Source organism: Montipora capricornis, chromosome 13 (genome assembly GCF_036669925.1).
Source record: "Montipora capricornis isolate CH-2021 chromosome 13, ASM3666992v2, whole genome shotgun sequence".
NCBI lineage: Eukaryota > Metazoa > Cnidaria > Anthozoa > Scleractinia > Acroporidae > Montipora > Montipora capricornis.
The window spans coordinates 41,658,635-41,681,134 of NC_090895.1; the positions used below are offsets into that span (position 1 = coordinate 41,658,635).

Consider the following 22,500-nt stretch of genomic DNA (forward strand, 5'->3'; position numbering starts at 1 on the left):
ACCTATTTCTCCCCACTCCAAATTACCAGCATGTGCTCACTCAATTCTTATCCTTGTCATTCGTAGATTTGTCGTTTATTCGGAAAGGGATGAAGCAACGAGAAACGACGGTATTATTGGGAATACTGACATTAATATCATTTTGTATGGGACACGCTGCACTTCAGATTAATGACTTCTGGACAGAACCTATCATAGTGTGGATTGCTGTTGTTCTACCTACAGGTATGCGGAGACATTTTAATATTCACTTTCGATCAGCACGAATCCAACAAACTCTAAACACCGATAATTGAGTCCTCACAGAAGAAATGGACTATCTCGCACTTCCGAATGCAGTAATTAACTATGCTTTTCTAGCCAAGGGACCCGCACTCATTGCGCAACGCCAAGGGCATGTACCTGTAAACGAACACATTTACCTAAAAGCCTTTTGAGGCCATTTTGTAAGTCCTTATAACGTATAAACATAGTTTATATGGACGTATTTAATTTCATCTGTTTAGATCAAATCCTTAGCTGAAAGTTGAAGTGCCACTCGCTATTTGATAAAATGAAATTTAATTTTAAGAAAGCGCTACCCCCGAAAGATCCTTACTGAAACTTTTCAGCGAACTATCTGCTTCCCTAAAAAGGCTAGCTGACCACTTTCCGTTCCAAACCGTCAACCAACATCTCAAACAAGCACTTTCATCCCCAGAATTCAAACTATTACTGGAACATGGCTCACGCTGCCAAACTAACAGATTTCCCAATTCAGTGAAAAGTACCTCCACTTCATATCCCTTCAATGAAATACTTGCCAAATTCCGTGAACCCACTACATAGAGTTTACATATATTTTAGACCAAATTCAGAATGTATGTATGTATGTATGTATGTTCCCAGTTCAATTTAGTTTCCCAGCCAACTAATACGTATTGCAAAACCCACTTCAACAAATCAATTCCTTTACAAACTGACCCCTCTTTCGTCACAATACCAGTCCCCTCGTTACTTTACACGATATAGCAACATATTCGTCCACCATACAAGTGTGTGGTAGGAAAAGCAAAAAAGGCATTACATGACGCAAATTGATCTCCCTAAACTGAAACAAACACAAGACTAACCTTCTTCCAAACTTCATTTTGTAAGCAAAATTAAAAGACATTAACATTAATAAAAGGTTTGGGTTGCTTTTTATATTGGAATATACATAACCTGTGACCTGAACTTTACAACCACAGTCCAGACACCCACCATAAAGGGGTAATATCATGGGAATTGTCTTAATTTGACCATAAATTCACAAAAACAATTCAGAGACTTTTTCATTCATAAATTGCTTCTGGATAACTACGGTGATATAAAAATCAATGAAATGTTACCAGAAAAAATGAGCTACAATAAGTTATCACAGAATGACCTAAGTATGATTTTAACATTGCTACGAAACAATGCGGAAAAATTCCCAAGTTATCCCATCCGAGCGTTGGCCCTAGTAAGGGAAATGGGCCCACACAACTTAAGTTATTACGGAATTCATCTAAGATGCGAGGGGAGAACTTTTAAACATGTCAAGACTATTCACTGCTTCTTATTTTCAGCAAAAAGCAATGGGAAAATTATCAGAACAGGACTGAAGATACCAACGAAACGACCGCTGCAAAAAAACAACGCACACAATGATGACTTATCACATGGAATAACAACAAACATTGCTTTAGTAAAGAAAATTTATGTAAGAAAACAGTACTGCAATTAATCGAAGAAAAACTGAATTTATTGTTATAATTTTTACATTTATATAATTGATATAACTTGAATTATTGTTAGCAATAGGAGAATTTTCCTTACCAAGTCTGGGCCCAATTGTTGAAAAATGGTCATTAAAAGCGTTAGAAAGCTCACTAAGATTAGAGATAACGCCTTCATTCAATTTCAATTCTGTCACCCTTGTATTATTTACAACACCGGAAGTAAGCTCATTAAAGGTTCCGTTTGCCACGTTTTTCCATAGGCAGCCCAAGCTCCCGTCACTAGACAGCCGTTGAGAATTTCAACGCGTTATAACACTTTGTATGGGTATATAAAACACCGTCGATTATGAAGCCTAAAAAATGCTCAATTTAACGTTCATTCAATTAAAGGAATGAAAATGACTACACTCTCTCTAGTGACGCGAACTTGGGCTGGTTTTTCGAGCATTACCCTTAGATTGAATAAAAGCATTAGAATAAATAAGATACTTTAGAAGTCTTGAAGTTTAAATGTTTATTTTATTACGCAATTTTTTGTACTTTTCCCAATCGCGTGAATGATTCGATGCAATTCCTTTCCTTTTGGCAGCATCAGCGGTCACGCATGCCTTTCTTTAATTGGGAATTGATCCAGGGTCTGCTTTATTGGTTCTAGCGCGTCTAGATCGGAGTGGTGCATGAATATTAACAATATTCAAAAATTACGTTTTCCAATCAGTCCACAAACCATTTGGATCTTCAGAACCATTACAGAACCAATCTTGTTGAGCGGTATCGTTACGAAAACTCTCTCGATTCAAATTTAGGAAATTTCTATATGAAATGGTTAAATGCCCTGTTGAAAAAGACGCGAGAGATAATTTCCTATAAACGTAATAAGGCTATGATCGCTGATACCAATATGAGAGACTCCGGAACAGGCAACCCTGTCAACATAATTTGTATAAATTAAATCAATTAATGTTGACCAGGATTCAGTTATACGAATAGGTTCAGTTTTTACGCAAAAACATGCTGCTCCTTTAATAAGCTATGCGCTATCATTCTCAAGGGCAAACAATTTCCTACCAAATACTTTCCCTTACACAGCTCTTTCTGAGGCAGACGATCAAGCGTTACTGTGCAATAAGAAACGAATGCCCTGAACATCCAAGGCAGAAGTGCATTCCTTGCGCTTGATAGCCGTCAAGACGTAGATCCAAACTCGTGTGACGTTAATATTTTTTTCACCAAAGCAATTGTGAACACGCGCCGGGGGGACTCACACGGCCTCCTTCGAACAACATCGTCCAAATCTTCTTTAATACAAGATACAACTCGACCGAATCGACAACTCGAACACGCGTCTAAGTCCCGCAAATGAGAAGCACTTCTCCATTCGACAACGGGTCGTATCACTTGGGCACGATTCGTACGAATCGAACGAATCGACAACTCGGACAAGGGTTTCTTAGCATACAGCGTGTTAGAAATATTTTAAGTCCCCCTAATGAGATGCATCGACAACGGGTCGTGTCACACCGGCACGAATCGTTCGAATCGAACGAATCGACAACTCGGAGAAGGGACTCTTGAACTACAGCGTGTTACAACTATTCAAGTCCACCTAATGAGGTGCAATTCTCCATTCGACAACGAGTCGTGTCACACGGGCACGAATCGTTCGAATCGAACGAATCGACAACTCGTGTTAGACATATTCTAAGTCCCCCTAATGTGATGCATTTCTCCATTCGACAACGGATCGTGTCACACCGGCACGAATCGTTCGAATCGAACGAATCGACAACTCGGAGAAGGGACTCTTGAACTACAGCGTGTTACAACTATTCAAGTCCACCTAATGAGATGCAATTCTCCATTCGACAACGGGTCGTGTCACATGGGCACGAATCGTTCGAATCGAACGAATCGACAACTCGGAGAAAGGTCTCTTGACCTACAGCGTGTTAGAAATATTCGAAGTCCCCCTAATGAGATGCATTTCTCCATTCGACAACGGGTCGTATCACATGGGCACGATTCGTACGAATCGAACGAATCGACAACTCGGAGAAGGGTTTCTTGGCCTACATCGTGTTAGAAATATTCTAAGTCCCCCTAATGAGATTCAATTCTCCATTCGACAACGGGTCGTACCACATGGCCACGAATCGTACGAATCGAACGAATCGACAACTCGGAGAAGGGTTTCTTGGCCTACATCTTGTTAGAAATATTCTAAGTCCCCCTAATGAGATTCAATTCTCCATTCGACAACGGGTCGTACCACATGGGCACAATTTGTACGAATCGACAGCAACTGCACAGCCTTTTTACGACTCGTATCTATTCAGGTGTATTGGACAACCCTCATTTTTCAGGCTTCTCTACGCAATTGTAAAAATTGCGTTCATAACTGCGAAGATCGTGGCTTCACTTGATTTCATATCCGCAGTTTATATATGATTCATTTCATATACAATTTCATCATTAAAGGATAAACATAACGTACACGAAAGCTAATGAAAGGATCCTAATTAAAATTTTTTACACCTCAGTCATACTGGCTTAAGCCGATTGAATTGAAACGTTAAATGGTTGCAAAATCCGCGTTATCTCTGTCTTTGTTAATTGGTATTGTAGCCATGCGTGTCAAAATAAATTGAGTTATTGGGTAATTACTCGATTACTTTGTTCAGTGCAGCAAAATGGACAGTTGAATTACGGGGTGGTGACTTCTTTGCCTAAAAGCAACTCACTTAACGAAACTATCCTTTTTCCAACAACAACAAGGATTCAAGCAGCTTCAATTCTTACAGAGTTCGATGAAAATCCGGATTTAAAACATGCGATGGGGCAACCAAAGCGATGGGAGCTGTGTTGGGGTTTCAGTGTGAAAATACAAACGGCTACTAACACTCTTATAACTCTTTTTTCATTATTATTTTATTAACCCGCAGTCTGCAGTCTGCAGTCTACAGTCTGCATTTTACCCTCAGTCTGCATTTTATCCCTGGTCTGCAGTCTGCAGTCTGCAGTCTGCGTTTTACACTGACCGGTTATTTGGGTGGTTTTTGGCAACAGAGGTTAATTATTCGTAATGCGATCGCTTACGTTGCCGTTAGCAATGGGTCCCAAATTTGACACTTTTATTGCATTATCACATAACGCATTGAATCCACGTTATCTATTATTCCTAAAAATCTAAAAATATTCGTGCCTCATCAGTTTTCGGTCGACTTTATGCCCAAGAAAGCAGCTAAATTGCAGAAAATTTTAGTTTTGCATCCAAAAATTCGTAATCAACGCTAAAATGACCAAATTTTGCCTGGAAAACATATTTTACTTTTATTTTTCTTAAATTTTTTCATTCAACTCTCGCTTTTATAAAATGTTTCAGTTGTCTTTAAATAAGTTATATGCTGTTGGAAAGCTTATTTTCTTAGCTTTAAAATGATGCATTTTTTCCCCCCTAGCTTTAAATATTTTTTGAGGAAAAAAAAACATTTTTCGGCGATGGCTGATTTACTGCGGTTTTCTCGCGGTTGGGAAAGTAGGAAAAAGAGTTAAACTCATGATTAACTAAAGATTTTCCCGAAACACTCTAAAATAACGTAACATAGCCCCTTTAAATTTGGCGAACCTAAAAAGTCTTTCGGCAATTTGACTCTATTATTATGCAAAACTTGAGCTACATTTTTCTTATGACGTGAGTGCAATCAAAGAATAATTTCATGGAATAAGAGGTTGGTTTTTTTTAGTTTTTTAAAATCGTTTTTATGTAATTATTTAACCTAATTAAAATACAGGGCCTTTTTAGTTACGAAGAAGTTCCCGATCTTGTGACTAACAGCCAAGTTGCAACTTACAATATTGCAAAGAACACAAAATTTGAAAACATTTTGAAACAGCTTAATTCTCTAAATCTGGTTAGGCTCTTTTAAAGATATTGACCAGCTCAGATCTTAGATGTCCTCGCCTTAAAGTGAGACAGAATGCTTTTCATTATTTACTTATATCCATGTATAATAACCAAAACTAATTCTCACTTAATTTATCTCTCGACTTAATTTAGTCGTAAAAAAAGTTTTTTCAATTCATCTGAGTGCGTATTCAACCTAGTTAAAATGAGAATGACCAATTTAACCTAGACAAAAACGGATTCAACCTGAGAGTGGATTTTACCGGCATTTTATTTTTACATGAGCTCGGATTCCTTTGTTCTTTTCGGGGGGAATATATTACATAACCCCCAAACCAACTGTCTGAAAAGCTGGGTGCGGCTTTGATTGTTTGAAGGGAAGAGCGGGGCTAATGAACAGCTAATTTAAATGCGAGGGGATTATGTATTAATATGCAAGGGGGATAAGTCACTTATCTGCGCTGCGCCCTCGGGAATCGCACGAGGGGGAATAAATCACATAATCCATCGCTTCAGGCCGATAACTCTTACATAAAGCTCCCAATACGCCATACAATAAAACCTTTTTGAAATATTAAAGGTCCCTCTGGGAAAAAAATATGTGAAATATTGTGAAATTATGTAACTATAACAAGAGGACCTGGTGATGATGATGAAGTGACAAGTCCTATAGCGCTGGCCACTAATTGGGGGAGTAAATCGAACTCAAATTAACGCAAATCAAATCAGATATTGACTTTTGAGGAGAGGGGAAAACCGGAGTACCCGGCGGGCCACATTGGATACGTGTGGACGGTCGTATACGATTCGTATACGCTAGCTACGTGTGGACGCAGATATTTTTGTATACGCATAAAAAAATTTGCGGATACAAAAATCTCCGGATACGTGTGGACGGGGCATGAAGTGTCAATTTGGCGTTATTTTAATTTTTAATGTGCTAATTTCGTAATCGGTCCGTAGCTCTTAGCCAGTCACAGCGCTCGTTATACATAATAATAGGTTTTCCAGGTAGAAGATATATTTGCAAAATTAATAAATTAATAACGTGATAACGTAAACAGGGACGGATGCAGAAATGGCAGAAAGAGGGGGCCGAAAAAATTGCGGCGAGAGCGCACCTCCCTCCTACATACCCTCTGTTCGAAAAATTCACGTGTCAGGAATCTTCAGAATTGCTTCTAACACAAGAGATTTTCCCGATAATATTCACGTTAAAACGACCAACAGACTCGAATCACTTCACTATTTTAATGTCTCAACTCGAAGGAAAATCACAATCGCAGATCACACGTGGATTCCCACATGGTTTTTGAAATCCTAGACTTACATCACGTAATTGTAGCTTATTCACCAAGCAACAAGAGCAAAAGGACAAAGTTCACTTTCACAGCAGCACGTACGTTCTTAGGGTCTTGTGTCACGGCGGTCGAGTCGATATTGTGTACTTTAACCAATTACTTGCTTTTACTCCCTATGCAACTTAAGGTTAACCGCAGAAATGACATGTAAACAACACAACTCAAATCAACCACACATCCAAATAGTCCAAACTAGTGCTTCATGCTTCATGATTTTATTATTTCACCAATGGTACAAACTGGCTTAGTTCAATTCAGTGAGGCTGGTTCTGTTTGTCTGTGCACAACACGGTAAACACTGACGAGAAACCATAGACTAGCGAGAAAAAACTGTAATCATGGCGGAAATCTAAATATAGTTAGCCACAGTAACTGCCGTTGCTTTTACTGCAAACCTAGGTGTTATTGTCACATGTACCAGGCAAATACATCAACACAAGTAGTGCCATTGTTGCCAGACTCTGAACAATTCGCCCAGTCTTGTCCATACCATATCTGCAATTCCTGGTTCTTCAATAAACGTAACGGACTGGAATGGCTGCTTAGAACAAGCTCTGATGATCCTTGCTTAATTCCTTCAAGAACGTAGAAGTGCTTTTTCTGGTTGCAGCGATGTTTTCGGAAATTGAACATTTTCAAATCTTTCTCTGTTGGCATAAGGGCTTTTTTGTTGGCATTTGTGATGATCGTCATAAATGTGTTGCTTGCATAGCGCTTTAAGTTGGTACAGCTCCAGTAGGAAGCAACGTCCTTGCTGTTGCATTTGATGGATCCGCTTCTGTGCACGAGCTTCATGGCCTTTACATTTCCAGTTTTAGTCATGTTGAAGGCACCGTATTGATCATCTCGAGCTCCAAAGCAAACCGGATCTTTGTTGATTTTTTGCCACACCTCTGAACATAAAAACAATTCTTTTATTACTAAAAAAAGTTATGTTTCGCTTTGTTATACACTTTTTTTTAGACCATTGCAACATCATTAACAACAAAAATTGTCATGAAAACAATCAACTAAACAAAGGAACAGCTTGAACAAACAACTGCCTTGAATGGCTGTATGCATGACCTTTCCATTGCAAGCCGAGAATTCGAGATGACATCTGTCCTCTTTGTGCTTACTGTCCTGCTCTAATTGCAGTATTTTGTACCTGCATCGTGGTAGTTAGCAACTCCAAAGCTTGGCTTCTTTAGCCACCACACACTCTCTCTTGGAAGTTTAATCTTCTATTTTATTATATCATGGCTCTGTCTCACAAGGGCTGGGAACTACCAAATTCACGAATTTGATGTGCTAAAATCGATATTGACCGCGGTCTAGATTTTCCCATCTAGACAGGCATCTAGACCAGTAATGTTTTGCGGTGAAAAAGTTGCAGACTAAAATGTTAAAATATTGAGTATATTCTTCTACCAATATTTATTTATGGAAGTGCCAAAAGGCATGATGAGAAAAAAAGGAGAACGAGCAAACTTTGGCAGAATTAAGTTTAGCTCATCGTCACTCATCGCCGTTCGCAAGCAAAATGTCAGTTAGTACAAACCAGTTACATTAAACGAATTAAATTGTTCTTGTTTGATATATGATAAACATCTTATTAACCGAGCTTAGTCAGTCTGTAGAGGAGAATCTTGAGCTCTGTCGTATCAGTTCTACAGACCTCACTGCGTTCGGTCTGTAACTCACGACCTCGGTCAAGATCCTCCCATACAGACCCCCTGCTCGGTTAATAAGAGCTAAGTCATGCCCTTCTTCTTTTCTTTTTTTCATTTATTTTATTCTGTCATTGTAAATTCCATTTTGAATAATTTTGAATAATAAACTCGATCTTAAAAGGGAAGTGTCATGCCATAACACTTAAAGTCGTCTTTGCATCAGTAAAGACCAAAAAATAATGCTGTAGTGTTGTTGCCTATGAGCATCAAAGTGCACTGGATTTCGAAGCAGCTATTCCCACTTGTTTGCAGCCAAGAATGGAGATGATGGAAATGGATTGAAACTTGAAAAAATTGGCCAATGTTCACCACGTTTGGCTCTTTGTGCCATAAATATATTTTATACTGTAAATGATTTGAACTCAGGAGTCATATCATAACACACTCATATCACACTCACCCGGACGATCGTACTTTACTTAATTATATTTCATATCTTGTTAGTGGGTTGTCAGAACTAATGTACTAATTTCGGTTTTGACCTAAAAACAGCGAAATTAGCATGACATTGCTCTTAAATGGCTCTATTCTTTAGTCTGAAAACAGGATGTTTTCGTCGGGAGAAAAGAAAAATATTGTCTCTTGGCTGTTATATAGCAGACATGTTGAGCCCAAAAGAGTTCAATGTCAACAGAATTATCCGGTGAAGAAGTCAACGACTTGTTGTATTCAACTCATTTTCTACACGAGAATGATCGTTTGTCTTATGGAAGGAACTAAAGAATTTTCAAAGAAGCGTGAAAAGCTCTAGGCTTGCACATTCCTCTCTTATTTCATTTGTTGAGTTACATGGTGGATGGCCTCAAACCCGAGCAGGAGATCTTGAAAGAATTGTATTTTACACAAAAGGCACTAATAGCTAGCACTGACCTTGGCAAGTAGCCTGGATAACCTGACCAGCATTTTCATCCGAGTTTATCCAGTGCTTGCTGTCAGAAACTTTGTTTCCTTCACTTGCTTTGATTTCAGCGCACGATTCAGCAGGAAGCTCTTGAATTGAGCCCAATGGCACTGCAGGCAAAATGTACAAAACTTCTGTAACTATCAGTGTAATATGAATGACTAGACCCTCCGTGAGGGTACACTGGGTTGCCTGTGGTACGTGCAGCGTTCCAGGCAAATTGTGACTGGCCCACGGGCCGATTACGGGCTTGCAAAAACAAAGCAAAAGGTAATTAAAAAACCATATAATAACTTACTAACCGAGCTAGCTCGAGCCGGACTGGGGAATATTGGCCCTGGGTCGTTTTTGTACGGTCCTCGCTGCGCTCGGACTGTACTGCCACGACCTCGGGCCAATATTCCCCTGGCAGTACGGCCCTCGCGCTCGGTTAGTAAGAAGTTATTAAGGGGTCACCCAGAAGTCATACCAGCAGAGGCCCTTTGGCTCACAGGTCCTCACACGTTCGTACGACGAAACAGATCCTTTGCTGAGGTTAAAAACCTGGCTACTGGCCTAACTCTTTTTCCTACTTTCCCAACCGCGAGAAAACCACGGTAAATCAGCCATCGCCAAAAAATGTTCTTTTTTTCTCAAAAAATATTTAAAGTTAGGGGGAAAAATACATCATTTTAAAGCTAAGAAAATAAGCTTTCCAACGGCATATAACTTACAGACAACTGAAACATTTTATAAAAGCGAAAGTTGAACGAAAAAATTTAAGAAAAATAACAGTAAAATATGTTTTCTAGGCAAAATTTGGTCATTTTAGCGTTGATTACGAATTTTTGGATGTAAAACTAATATTTTCTGCAATTTATCTGCTTTCTTGGACATAAACTCGACCGAAAACTGATAAGGCACGAATATTTTTAGATTTTTAGAAATAATCAAGAGAAAATGAGGGGACCGAGAGGGAGGCTCAAGGCGTTGGCCGGGATATGTTATGTCCACGAAAGTTATTTTTAGACGAGTGGAAGTCTTTGTTCAAGGGGAAGTCTGTCTTCCGAGACGTCCGCATGCAGTCTTGCTTCACTCTCAGGTTCTTAGTGAAAAGAGAAAATGATGGCGCACGTGGAAGGCTGATGAATACATATTTTCTTTCAAACATCGGACCGAGGTTAGCCTGCATGCGGACGTCTCGGAAGACTTCCGCTCGTCTAAAAATAACTTTCGTGGACATGACATATCCCAAGGGCTGGACCGGGAGCCTCCTTCTCTGTCCCCTCATTTTCTCTTGGAATAATAGATAACGTGGTTCAATGCGTAATGTGATAATGCGATAAAAGTGTCAAATTTGCGACCCATTGCTAACGGCTACGGAAGCGATCGCATTACGAATAATTAACCTCTGTTGCCAAAAACCACCCAAATAACCGGTCAGTGTAAAACGCAGACTGCAGACTGCAGACTGCAGACCAGGGATAAAATGCAGACTGAGGGTAAAATGCAGACTGCAGACTGCAGACTGCGGCTTAATAAAATAATAATGAAAAAAGAGTTATAAGAGTGTTAGTAACCGTTTGTACTTTCACACTGAAACCCCAACACAGCTCCCATCGCTTTGGTTGCCCCACCGCATGTTTTAAATCCGGATTTTTATCGAACTCTGTAAGAATTGAAGCTGTTTGAATCCTTGTTGTTGTTGGAAAAAGGACAGTTCCGTTAAGTGAGTTGCTTTTAGGCAAAGAAGTCACCACCCCGTAATTCAACTGTCCATTTTGCTGCACTGAACAAAGTAATCGAGTAATTACCCAATAACTCAATATATTTTGACACGCATGGCTACAGTACCAATTAACAGAGACAGAGATAACGTGGATTTTGCAACCATTTAACGTTTCAATTCAGTCGGCTTAAGCCAGTATGACTGAGGTGTAAAAATTTCTTATTAGGATCCTTTCATTCGCTTTCGTGTACGTTATGTTTATCCTTTAGTTCACAAGCTCGTTTGTTTTGCATTTTCAATTATAACCTCTCCCTAGGGGTTATCACGCATAGCTTAACCAATGAAATCCCCGCGTCCTAATTGCTCGGAATACATGAAATTCTTTGTGCATTTCGTTGCACAGAAAAAAGACAACCGAGATTATTCAGGTATTCGAAGTAATAATTGTTGGTTTTTCGATCGATTTCCCTCGATGTACCGGTGTGACAAATAATTTGGAACATTGCAATGCATCTGGAAGCGCAAAAACAAAGCACAGATGATTTAAACGCGCACGATCGCATCCCCAAAAGGTGCAGCGACCTGCAGTCATAATAATGTGAGTTGTTGATAGATGTAAAACAGGATTGTCTTTCAAACAATCTTTATTTTATCTTTATGACTCGTTTTTTTATTATTAATATTTATTTTACCCTCAGTCTGCATTTTACCCCCGGTCTGCAGTCTGCAGTCTGCAGTCTGCGTTTTACACTGACCGCCCAAATAACCGATTTTTCGACGGAAAATTCATCCCAGCGGATAAAACTATTCACTGGACATGTAATAAAGGTAGATATGTTCGAGCGAAAGCGAAAACAAGCGAATATTTTGACGGAAAACACAATAATGTGAGATCAAAGGAACATGTGGTGAAGACACGCAATTGCGGCATCGCTTCGACAATAATCTTACCTTTTCAGCGATTTTAACGCTCGAAATTTCATTCAATCCACCTTGTCTAGTCTTTGAATTCACTATTATCGCTGCCCTGCGAATCTTCAATGTTCTACATAACAGCACACTTGGTAAAAGACGGCTCGACGGGCGACAGATTGTTGTCGATGTTGCCGCCTGTCTTGTTCAGTATCCAATTGATTTGCCATTTTTGAGCTTCATAAGGGTATATTTTGTTCAAAGATCCACTAAAACGCCATTCGCGTTACATGACTTTCGACGCCATTACAGGTTAAGTTAATGATTCTACTGTGTCCACCAGAGAAATGTACGCATTTCCACTACCCTCTCGATCCTAAGAAAATACGCGCAGAAGGCTCTATGCACAAAGACACCACTTACTGGGGGAGTGACAGGCAAGACTTTTACCGACACGGAAAAAAATAAAAAAAATAAAAAGGAGAAATTCTACCCATTTTCCAACTGGGATTGCCATTCGGCAACCCAGTAATGAGTGGTAGCAAATGCGGCACGGACCCAATATTGATGATCTTTTAATAACCCTCTGTTTTAACTAAGATTGAGTGGTTTTCGACTCAGCAAAAGTCCACGAAACCACTTTAATACACTCGTTTTTATCAGAACCCTGTTATAAGATCGTTCAGGCTGAGACGATGAACCAAATTGTTAAGAACTTACTAAGAAAGTAACCAGGCTGAGAGAGAAGTGAAGAACGTCAGCTTCATTTTGCTCATTTTCTTTGTTTTTGTCTTTATGGTTAGCATGAATAAACGTAAAATAAATGGAAAAACTGTAGTCTAACAGGACAATTAACTTTTTTTAAACATCAACAATGCATTTTCTTTTATTGTATGATACACAACCCAACCTTAAAGAACATTTAAGAACCTTTTCCTCTTAAGAACTGTAAAGCCTCTGTCCCCAAATTAGTCGTTTTATATATATAAACAAGAGGCTACGGGTAGCCTACACTTTGTTCGAAGAAATTTTAGCCGATTTTCTTTAAAATTCAAATTATTTCAATAATGTTTTATATTTAGCTCTTATTAACCGAGCAGGAGGTCTGTATGGGAGAACACACGACCAAGGTCAAGATTCTGCCTTACAGACTGACTAAGCTCGGTTAATAAGATGTTTATTATATGGCAAACAAGAACAATTTAATTCGTTTAATGTAACTGGTTTGTACTAACTGATATTTTCCTTGCGAACGGCGATGAGTGGCGATGAGCTGAACTTAATTCTGTCAACCTTTGCCCATCTTCACCGGAAGTGAAAGTGCGGCGTAAAGTCGCGCGAACCGGAAATGAAACCGGCGGAAAAATTTGTCTTTATCTGGTATTTTTGGTCGGTGACCTATCTTGATTTTTTGCGTGCTGGTATTATTCACGATGGCACTTCAAATAAAAAAGGTTTCGAGGAAATTTTGCTTGGTACAATTTTCTGTCAACTATAAAAAGTCCTTTTTCGACGCATCTCAAAGTCTAGTAGATAATTTTTTGTCATACTCTCTAAGAAGTTATAGAATTTAGGGAGATTTCCAACAAAGAACTAAAAACGGTAGGTCCCTGACTTAGTTTTTCAGATAATTTACAAAAACTAAAATTTAGAGGGCCTTTTTTTCGGTGAACTGGCGTTTTGCCATGGTAGCGGATATGACGTCATGGTTGCCCTTAAGGTATTGCTCAACAATAGAGTTGCGAAAGATATTTATAGTTCGCGTACACTATGAAATATCCTTCTTTGGTATGTTCATCGTTTCACAAACACTATAGCAACGAAAAACCCTTTCGAAGCTCCTTAAGTTTATATCGCTCCAATGCTTGACTTGAATAACTGCATACCCACCAATGTGGTCCTGACCACAGCTATATATGTCAAACCCGAATTGAAACCGGCGAAAAATGCAGGAAAAATTTATTTTCCAAACCATTTTCCACCTGAACACGAAAAGCGTCGATCGCGCTCATTGTTTATGCGCAACGTTACTGCGCAGGTAACTCGACTGTAATATGTCACGCATTACTTCGAGCATTAGTGAAGTTGATTTTTATTTTTATTTATTTATTACGATTTCGGCAAGAATACATAAGTGAGCGAATGTGGAAATGAGTGCGCCAGGGAAAGTCTATAAAAGGATCTGAGACCCCATACAAGATGGACCACCCTACTAACTAATATACGGTCAGTGTAAAACGCAGACTGCAGACTGCAGACTGCAGACCGGGGGTAAAATGCAGCATGGGGTTATAATTTAACTGTTGAAAAAATGCCCAAACGCATTAGAAATGCTCACAGTTAAGCCTAAATATTGTTTTAGGCCTAATTAGGCCTAAGGTTAGCATTTCTAAGGGGTTTGGGCTTTTTCAACAGTTACGTTTTGACCTCAGTCTGCATTGTATCCCTGGTCTGCAGTCTGCAGTTTGCAGTCTGCGTTTTACACTGACCGAACTAATATATATAATTACACTACAATAGGGAAGTATATAATACACGGCTACAGTGGAAAGCCCAGTTCTATAGATAATTAAATAAGTACTATAGGAATACGATAATAAATAGGATTACTAATATAAATAAGACAAGATGATAAGTGATAAATCACAGACTTCTGGTCAGGATATCCCTAGCACTTCTCTTAAAAATTTTAATACTAGTTGCTCGACGAACTGAGTGTGGCAGGGAATTTCACATGTCTACAATCCCGTTGAAATAGCAATATTTAAAGGTGTTCGTTCCTGCATAGTTCTTCTTTAGTGTACAGTCACCCTTTCTTCGTAGAATGTAATGATTGAGGTTTTAAAACCATTGCGAAAACCGTGGACGATAAGTCTCGCACAGCGTTGGATCAGAGAATATCGTGAGCAGTCAAAATTGATTTAAAAATACTTATGAAAGTCAAGTAGACTACTGCACGAATGATATTCGCGTTGTTTTATCAGTCGTGCACTAGTCAACTTGACTTTCATAAATATTTTTCAAGCATTAGTGAAAATAACATGGCAACAAAAACGCCGAGGAAATAATTCCATGCCGGCAAAAGAGTGGCACATTTATTTCTGAATCATCATGAAACGTTAAAAGCTCTGGAAAAGGTACCTGATCGAGTAGTGGCCGAAAGTTTGGAAAACTTGAGGACGAAACGTTGCGTAAACTTAATGGGGCTGTTTTTTTTTTAATGTTTCTATTACCCCACAAACTTAAGTTCAATTCGTGAAAATAGGGCAGAATTGTATTTTCGTCCTCGTCCGCTTGAATAGTGAGGACCAGCAGGGAAACAGCCAGCGTATAAATTTCACAAAAACCGCACGCCACAAGAAAAGCATGACGTTAGTGGAGAGATGTTATACAAAACACTAACCAAATGAGGATAACGTCTGCTTGAAACTTCGTTGCTATGCTCGAGAAAGTTTTTTTTGAAATTAAAACCCTCCATCCCTTCAACGATGGACCCTGTCTTGAGTTCCAGTCCTTCCCCGACAGGTCACGCAAAAACGCGACAAACGAAATTTTCCAAGAGCTTTGCAACATCAGATCGATTTTATTCGTTAGATTATCGGTCCATCGGATTCCGGAAGCGGTTGCCACGGGAAGAGTTTACGAAAACGCTTGTCGAAGTCTAAAAATCCCACTCCTAACAACCTATGCACGGAAACATTCACTCTAACAGTTTATTTTTATGATTTTTGGTGGATGAGCAGATGAGGCTACATTTCGTTATTATGACCGATTTATCGAAATTAAGGCATTTTTCCACTGCCATTTGCTCCGAAACAAAGTCAGTGACCCCCATATTTTTTTCATTTTTGGATTAAGTACTGTATTACCTAACTCTAGGCGTGAAATGAAGAAAATTTCACCGTAGGAAGGTGTTGGCGCGAACGTCCTTGAGAACTTTAGTTGAGGTAGTATGGCAGTGTAGTCGCGTCGAGTCACAGAAAGCGCGGGAAAAATTAAGCTTCATTTATGTTTAGGTGTCCTGATTCCAAGAAGTTAATCTGACTTGAGCCTGCGATCCAGTCAAAAACCGGTACTTAGTCAGCGGTCAACATAAAAGAAAAAACATTTTATATACTACTTCCCCACCGACGCAGCACTACAGTTTCTTTTGAAACTACCCCCTTTATGAAAAAAAAAAAAAAAAGCTGACCTCGATGAGCTCTAAACTTGAGCCTAGGATATGGTCACGTGATACTGGTCAATCGACCATAACATGAATGTCCAATATCAAAGATGTACGCTGTAAACGGCGGCCATGTTGGGCGTATTGATGATGATAATGATGATGATGATGATGCTGATTATTATTATTATTACTATTGGGCAACTCGGTGAGTACGCGCCCACGATCAAAACCATTAGCCATGATTATAATGAGAAAAGCAACCCATGGATCCTATGCCTATGGTGCTCCGGTTGGCGGCACTTCGGGCAGCCGGAGCTCCGCTATAAGGAATTTATAGAACTTTCCCCTCGTCAAGTAATTTAGTGCACAAGGAATCTCTTCTTAGAATTCCTTGGATGAATGATTAATGCTCCATACCTCTGTTGAACGCTCGCTTCATGTAGAATCGCTTTGAATCGGGTAAAAAGTCTTCTGGCCTGGCTTCTTTCGTTCTGTTGTTCAGCTCGCAAATGTTGCCGCCAAAGATGAAATTTAAGCTTTGGCATCTGATTTCCTGGTCACATATGATGGCACATTCCAATGGACATTTAACCCACAATGTTTTAAAAGTGTGGCCTTTAAGAAACGTGCCAGCAACAGAGTTTTCGTTGTAACAAACTTGGTTAGCTGCTCTAAGACCAATCCTAGTGATCAGAAAAACAGCGGAGAGCCAAAATCGCGGGTTCATCATGTTGATGTAGCCTTTGCGAAATATTGCCCTGCAAGTAAGTAGAGTGAAATTTACGCTTTATTGCCTTTTGAAGGGTTTTTTTAAGGCTGTGGGTCCGAGGTAAATTATCATTTGTTTTTCAGTACGTTAGTTTTAAATGAAAACAACTGCAATGAACCAACGAAACCCTACCACAATTCACTAAAAGACGACAAATTTTTAATTTTGCGTCAAACTGACTGAATTAGCTTCAAGCCTCGATCTTCTGCGTTGGAGCCATGGGTTCGAACCCCGGCCGGGCCGACATTCATTTAAGCGAAGCCTAAGTTAGACCTGGTTTAAAAGTGAATCACGGCTTAGACAAGTTCTTCGCAAACCATGTCTAAACTTTGTTTAATTTGCATTATTAAGACGTTGACGACCCGAATTTCGCGAGATCCACGTGAAATCGCTTAATCGTGGCTTTGCAAGTCCTGCTGTTTGTATCGAATGGAATTATGGACCGCGTTAACCAGTAAACCCCAGTAAAATCACATGCATCTGAACTGAATTACAGACGAAAAAAGAGTCGGACAAACACTCACAGAACTAACTCGTGGAACTTTGTTTTTGTTTCTTGCAAATTCAGTGAAGGCCAAACAATGAATTGCGCTGTTACAATGTGAAATGTTTCGTGCAACTTGTCTCGCAATGTATTGGCGACATTGTGGCGTGACAAGTTTCACGAAACATTTCACAGTGTAGCATACCCTGCAACGGCAAACATCGTTGCGAGACAAGTTGCAAGAGCAGTTGCCGAAAGTAGAATAAGTTCTACTTTTCGTGCAACTTGCCTCGCAACGATTTTGGCCGTTGCAGGGTATGTTGCGCCTGTGAAATGTTCCGAGACCTTTCACAGTGTAGCAGCGCCTTTAGGCTTTGTTGAAACTGTGAATTACCTTGAAAGCTCTATATATCGATGCACCCAATAAAATGCCAGTCACTCGTTGAAAACCTGCTCTTTCGTTGAAAGACTCTTCTCAACGGTCACAGGGGAAGACCCTTTTGTGACTGAACTTCCAAAACTGTCCCTCAAAATTTGTTCAAATTGAATTACTGATTGCTTACAAAAGTGAGGGCATCTGTGAAAATCGTCATTAATGTACAGTTCAAGAGGACTTTTCCTGTCTCCTAAATTATGAATTTTATGACGCAATTGATGACTGGCTCATTCATTTGCATAACCGTCTGTATCTTAGGGGGTATTTACATGATACCGGGGCGACTTTCACACCGGCGCGAGTTCACTCTGGTTCCCTCTCTTAGCTCTAGGAAGGAGACTCTGCTCGCCGGGTATAAGTCGTCCGGCCGGCTGCCTAAACGAAAAGAAAGTACATTCACTGCAGTGCACCAAAACTTAGGAAGATCGAAGGAGACTCTGCTCGCAGGGTATAAGTCGGCCGGCCGGCTGCCTAAACGAAGAGAAAGTACATTCACTGCCGTGCACCACTTAGTTTTTGACTGAGAATAAATAACATCTATGCAAATATCAGGCATAACATAGTATGGAAATTGTTATATACCGAAAGTGCAAATTTCCGAAATACATTGTGCTGGTCAGGGGTTGTCGCGAGCAACGCCATGTGAATCCTCAACCTTGTTTTTATGTTCAGTAAATGTGACGCCGAGTCCGGGAATCGAACCCGGGCCACATTGGTGGGAGGCGAGTGCTCTCACCACTGCACTCCACTTGTAGGAAATGTAGGTATTCGCATTCCGAAAATCAGTGGCCACGTCAAAACAACCTATATGCTCACTGAACGTTGAAGTTGTTTTAGAAGGACCCTAGAAATGAAATACCTGTTGAAATCGTATTTCAGAAGCAGAAAGGTTCTTATGATTTCAGCCCAGTGTTTCACGCAGTCACTTCTTAGACGCCAGAGAAGGTGAAGCGTTGCCTTTTAACAAAACTGGCTGATTTTCCTCTTCTCAAAAATAACTGGAGTCGATTAAATACAAATATGCACGAGTAATAAACAATTGATAATAAATAGTGGTTTCATTTGATAATAATAAGTTGTGTAATCACAGGCGGCCCAAGCTCACGATGCGAGTAGTTATTACTCTTTTAATCTCAACCAACGAGAAAATTTTGAAAAGTGATTGGATATCGCCTCCAGTAGTATTTTAACAGTCACTAATTGTTTTTTGGTTGATTATTAACTTCTGTGGCAAAATTATATCCGCTCCCCAAAGCCAGCTAGAGCTAGATTTTATAATCATAACAATTTCCAGCCAGGATCTTTACTTTAAGGGCTTTTCCCAGCCAGGATATTTACCAAAAAGGCATTTCCCCAGCCAGGAGTGTCTCTTTCTCCCCTTTTTTGCCACCAAAAAATAAAAAACAACAATTTTTAGCCAGCCAGGAAAATAAATTGAGCCATTTTTTTCAGGTGATACAAATACAAAAAAAAAATCTACGAAAGCGTGGTGGTGTTTGCGCCATTTTCTGTGCTTATGACTTCGATGCACATTAACGTGGGATAAAAATGTCATTTCTACTCTCTTACTGGTCTGTGTTTTGTTCCTGGTCGGCAGGATTTGCCTTCTGATGCAAGAGCATTATCTTTGACCTCTTTTGAAGCGTGCAGCTCTTTAAATAAGGATAAAAGTTTTAAAAATATAAGGGTTTACGTTTTTTATAATTTCGTCTAAAATTTCTTCTAGATTTGAATAACTAAACGATTTTCTTTGGTCCGTGAATTTGGTGTTTTCCTGAAATGCTGAATCACGCTGTACCCACCTCGTTAGTTTTCTCTGCAAGATGAAAATTCTCACCAACAGCGCTTTTACATATCCAAATTTAAAAGAACAAGGCGCCTCCAAAGGCGTATCCGTGGAATGCGCAAACAGTTAGCACAAATTGTCCACTTACAGTGAACTTCAAGTACAGGTTGAAGTGTTATAACAAAGGAACAACACACACAAGATGGCGGATCTACACAACACAACTTTATTCCCCCACACCACGTGCGTGGTGCAACCGCTGACCTGATGTTACATCTCCTTTTTTTTTTTAGCGAAAGAAAAGCAAGTAAACAAAGGAAACACAACTGAAAAAATTACAGAATTTACAAACAGTGGCAATGCAAAACTTCAGACAACATGACCACTGGAGTAGTGTTTCTGTTTCTATATTGAACACAAGACTTTGTGACATGTTACAAACTGTTCCCACTGTGGCTAAAACTTGACATAGTCTTTGAACCTTGGAGGTTCTCTAACTGTCCTACCGGACCGTGTGGTAGTAGCCGTAGACATTTTGACTGGTGTTGACTTAGGATTATGCAGGGCTCCTGCACCAGACATCTCAACTTCAGTGTCTGTTAGGTCTTCATCCGATGGGGCTGGGTCTTCATCAGATGGGGCTGTGCATACAAACTCTGATGCCTTGGGCTCTTCAGTTCTTAGCAAATGGCGACGATTTCTTCGGTACTCTTCCAGCTCTGTTTCAATCTTGTAGGATCTAGGTAACGGAAGAATCTCCGTAACTTTAGCAGGCTTCCACTTGTTGCCTTCTCGAACTCTTACAAACTCGCCATTCATCAGTGGTGGCAGTTCCTTCGCTGTTTTGTCATGCTGCAGATTCTCCTTTCTTTGCCTTTCTTTTAACTTAGGCAAGACTTCTTCAGGATCGTACAGTTGGGGCTTTAACATTTCTCTGGTCATTGGAATTTGGGTTCTCAAACGCCTTCCCATTAAAATCTGCGAGGGTGACAAGTTGACTTCATCCAAAGGAGTACTCCGATATGAAAGGAGGGCTTTGTATGGGTCGTCAGCTTTCTCAAGCATTGACTTGACTGTTTGGACTGTTCTCTCCGACTGACCATTTGACTGGGGGTACCCTGGACTCGACGTGACATGATGAAAGCCCCAGTCCTCCGAAAACCTGTTAAACTCTGCAGAACTGTAACATGGACCATTGTCCGAAACTACCACTGAGGGCACACCATACCTTGCGAACTGAGACCTGAGTGCAGTAATTACCCCAGTGCTGGTCATGGAAGGAAGTAAGGTTAGTTCTGGCCACTTGGAGTAATAATCAATAATAACAAGGTAGTTTCGACTATTCTTGTGTAGGATGTCTGTGCCAACCTTAGCCCAGGGTAGTGGTGGGATCTCGTGTGACCTCAGTGGTCCAGGCTGCTGACTTGGTCTATTTTCTAAACATACTGGACAGTTCTTAGTCTTCTCTGTCAGATCCATTGTCATCCCAGGCCAGAATAATACTTCACGTGCTCTCGCTATTGTCTTGTTGATTCCAAGGTGTCCCTCATGAAGTTTCTCAACCATCTCCCCTCTCAAACTGCTAGGGACAACGATCTTTTGCCCCTTTACAATAAGTCCATTTGCTACCGATAATTCATCTCTGTAGTTCCAGAATTCCTGTGCATTGAAGGGGACTTGACCTCTGGAATCTGGCCAACCAGACAATATTATTCGTTGAAGTTCGGACGGGATCTCATCTTCCTTGGTTGCTTCAACGAACTTGGCCAACTGTCGGTCTGAGATAACATGCTCTACTAAGTTGATGTCTAACTGCTCAGCATTTGTCAGGTACTCTTCTAAATGAGCTCGTGATAGAGCATCCGCTAAGTGTAGGCTTTCCCCACGCTTGTACACTACAGTGATTCCTGGGAAGCGTTGGAGCTGGACCAACATCCATTGCAGGCGCAAGGGTGCTACGTGTAGAGGCTTTTTCATAATGGCCTCCAAAGGCTTATGATCCGATTCAACTGTAACATCACGGCCCAGAATATACTCTGCAAATTTGGCACAACCAAATACCACAGCCAAAAGTTCCTTTTCAATCTGAGCATAAGTTTGCTGTGTGGGTGTAAGCGCCTTTGAGGCATAAGCTACTGGTTGGTTTCCCTGAATCAATGCAGCACCAAGACCGGTGGAACTTGCATCAACTTGCAACGTCAACGCTTTCTTTGCATCATAATATCCTAACACTGGATCAAGGGTAAGCGATTCTTTGATTGCTTGGAAAATGGTTTCCTGCTGTTTTTTCCAGTGCCACAGAACATCCTGATGTAGTAACTGTCTCAACGGTGTGGTAAGGTCTGACAGGTTTGGGATAAACTTACTGACATAGTTGACCATCCCCAACAGCCTTTGGACACCAGCCTTGTCTGTCGGTCTTGGCATCTCGACTATAGCTCTAACCTTTTCCGGGTCTGTCCTCAAACCATTCTTGGAGAACACATGGCCATGGAACTTCACTTCATTCTGCTGGATATGACACTTTGACCTCTTCAATCGAAGGTTACTGTCTCGGGAACGCTGCAAAACAGCTCTCAACCGCGTGTCATGTTCTGCCGTATTGCGGCCATGTATG

At 40.2% G+C, this 22,500-nt stretch overlaps 1 protein-coding gene across 1 annotated transcript in view; it reads right to left on the reverse strand.

Moving 5' to 3' along the window:
• Nucleotides 1–7,226: 7,226 nt before the first annotated feature.
• Nucleotides 7,227–22,500, reverse strand: part of LOC138029942 (uncharacterized) — a 19,616-nt gene continuing 4,342 nt past the window's right edge. The window contains exons 2-4 of the mRNA XM_068877789.1: nt 16,826–17,166; nt 9,590–9,730; nt 7,227–7,900 (exon numbers count right to left, since the gene is read on the reverse strand). Coding sequence (XP_068733890.1) covers nt 7,416–7,900; nt 9,590–9,730; nt 16,826–17,138 — 939 coding nt within the window. The 5' untranslated portion in view covers nt 17,139–17,166 and the 3' untranslated portion in view covers nt 7,227–7,415. The remainder of the gene's footprint in view (nt 7,901–9,589; nt 9,731–16,825; nt 17,167–22,500) is intronic.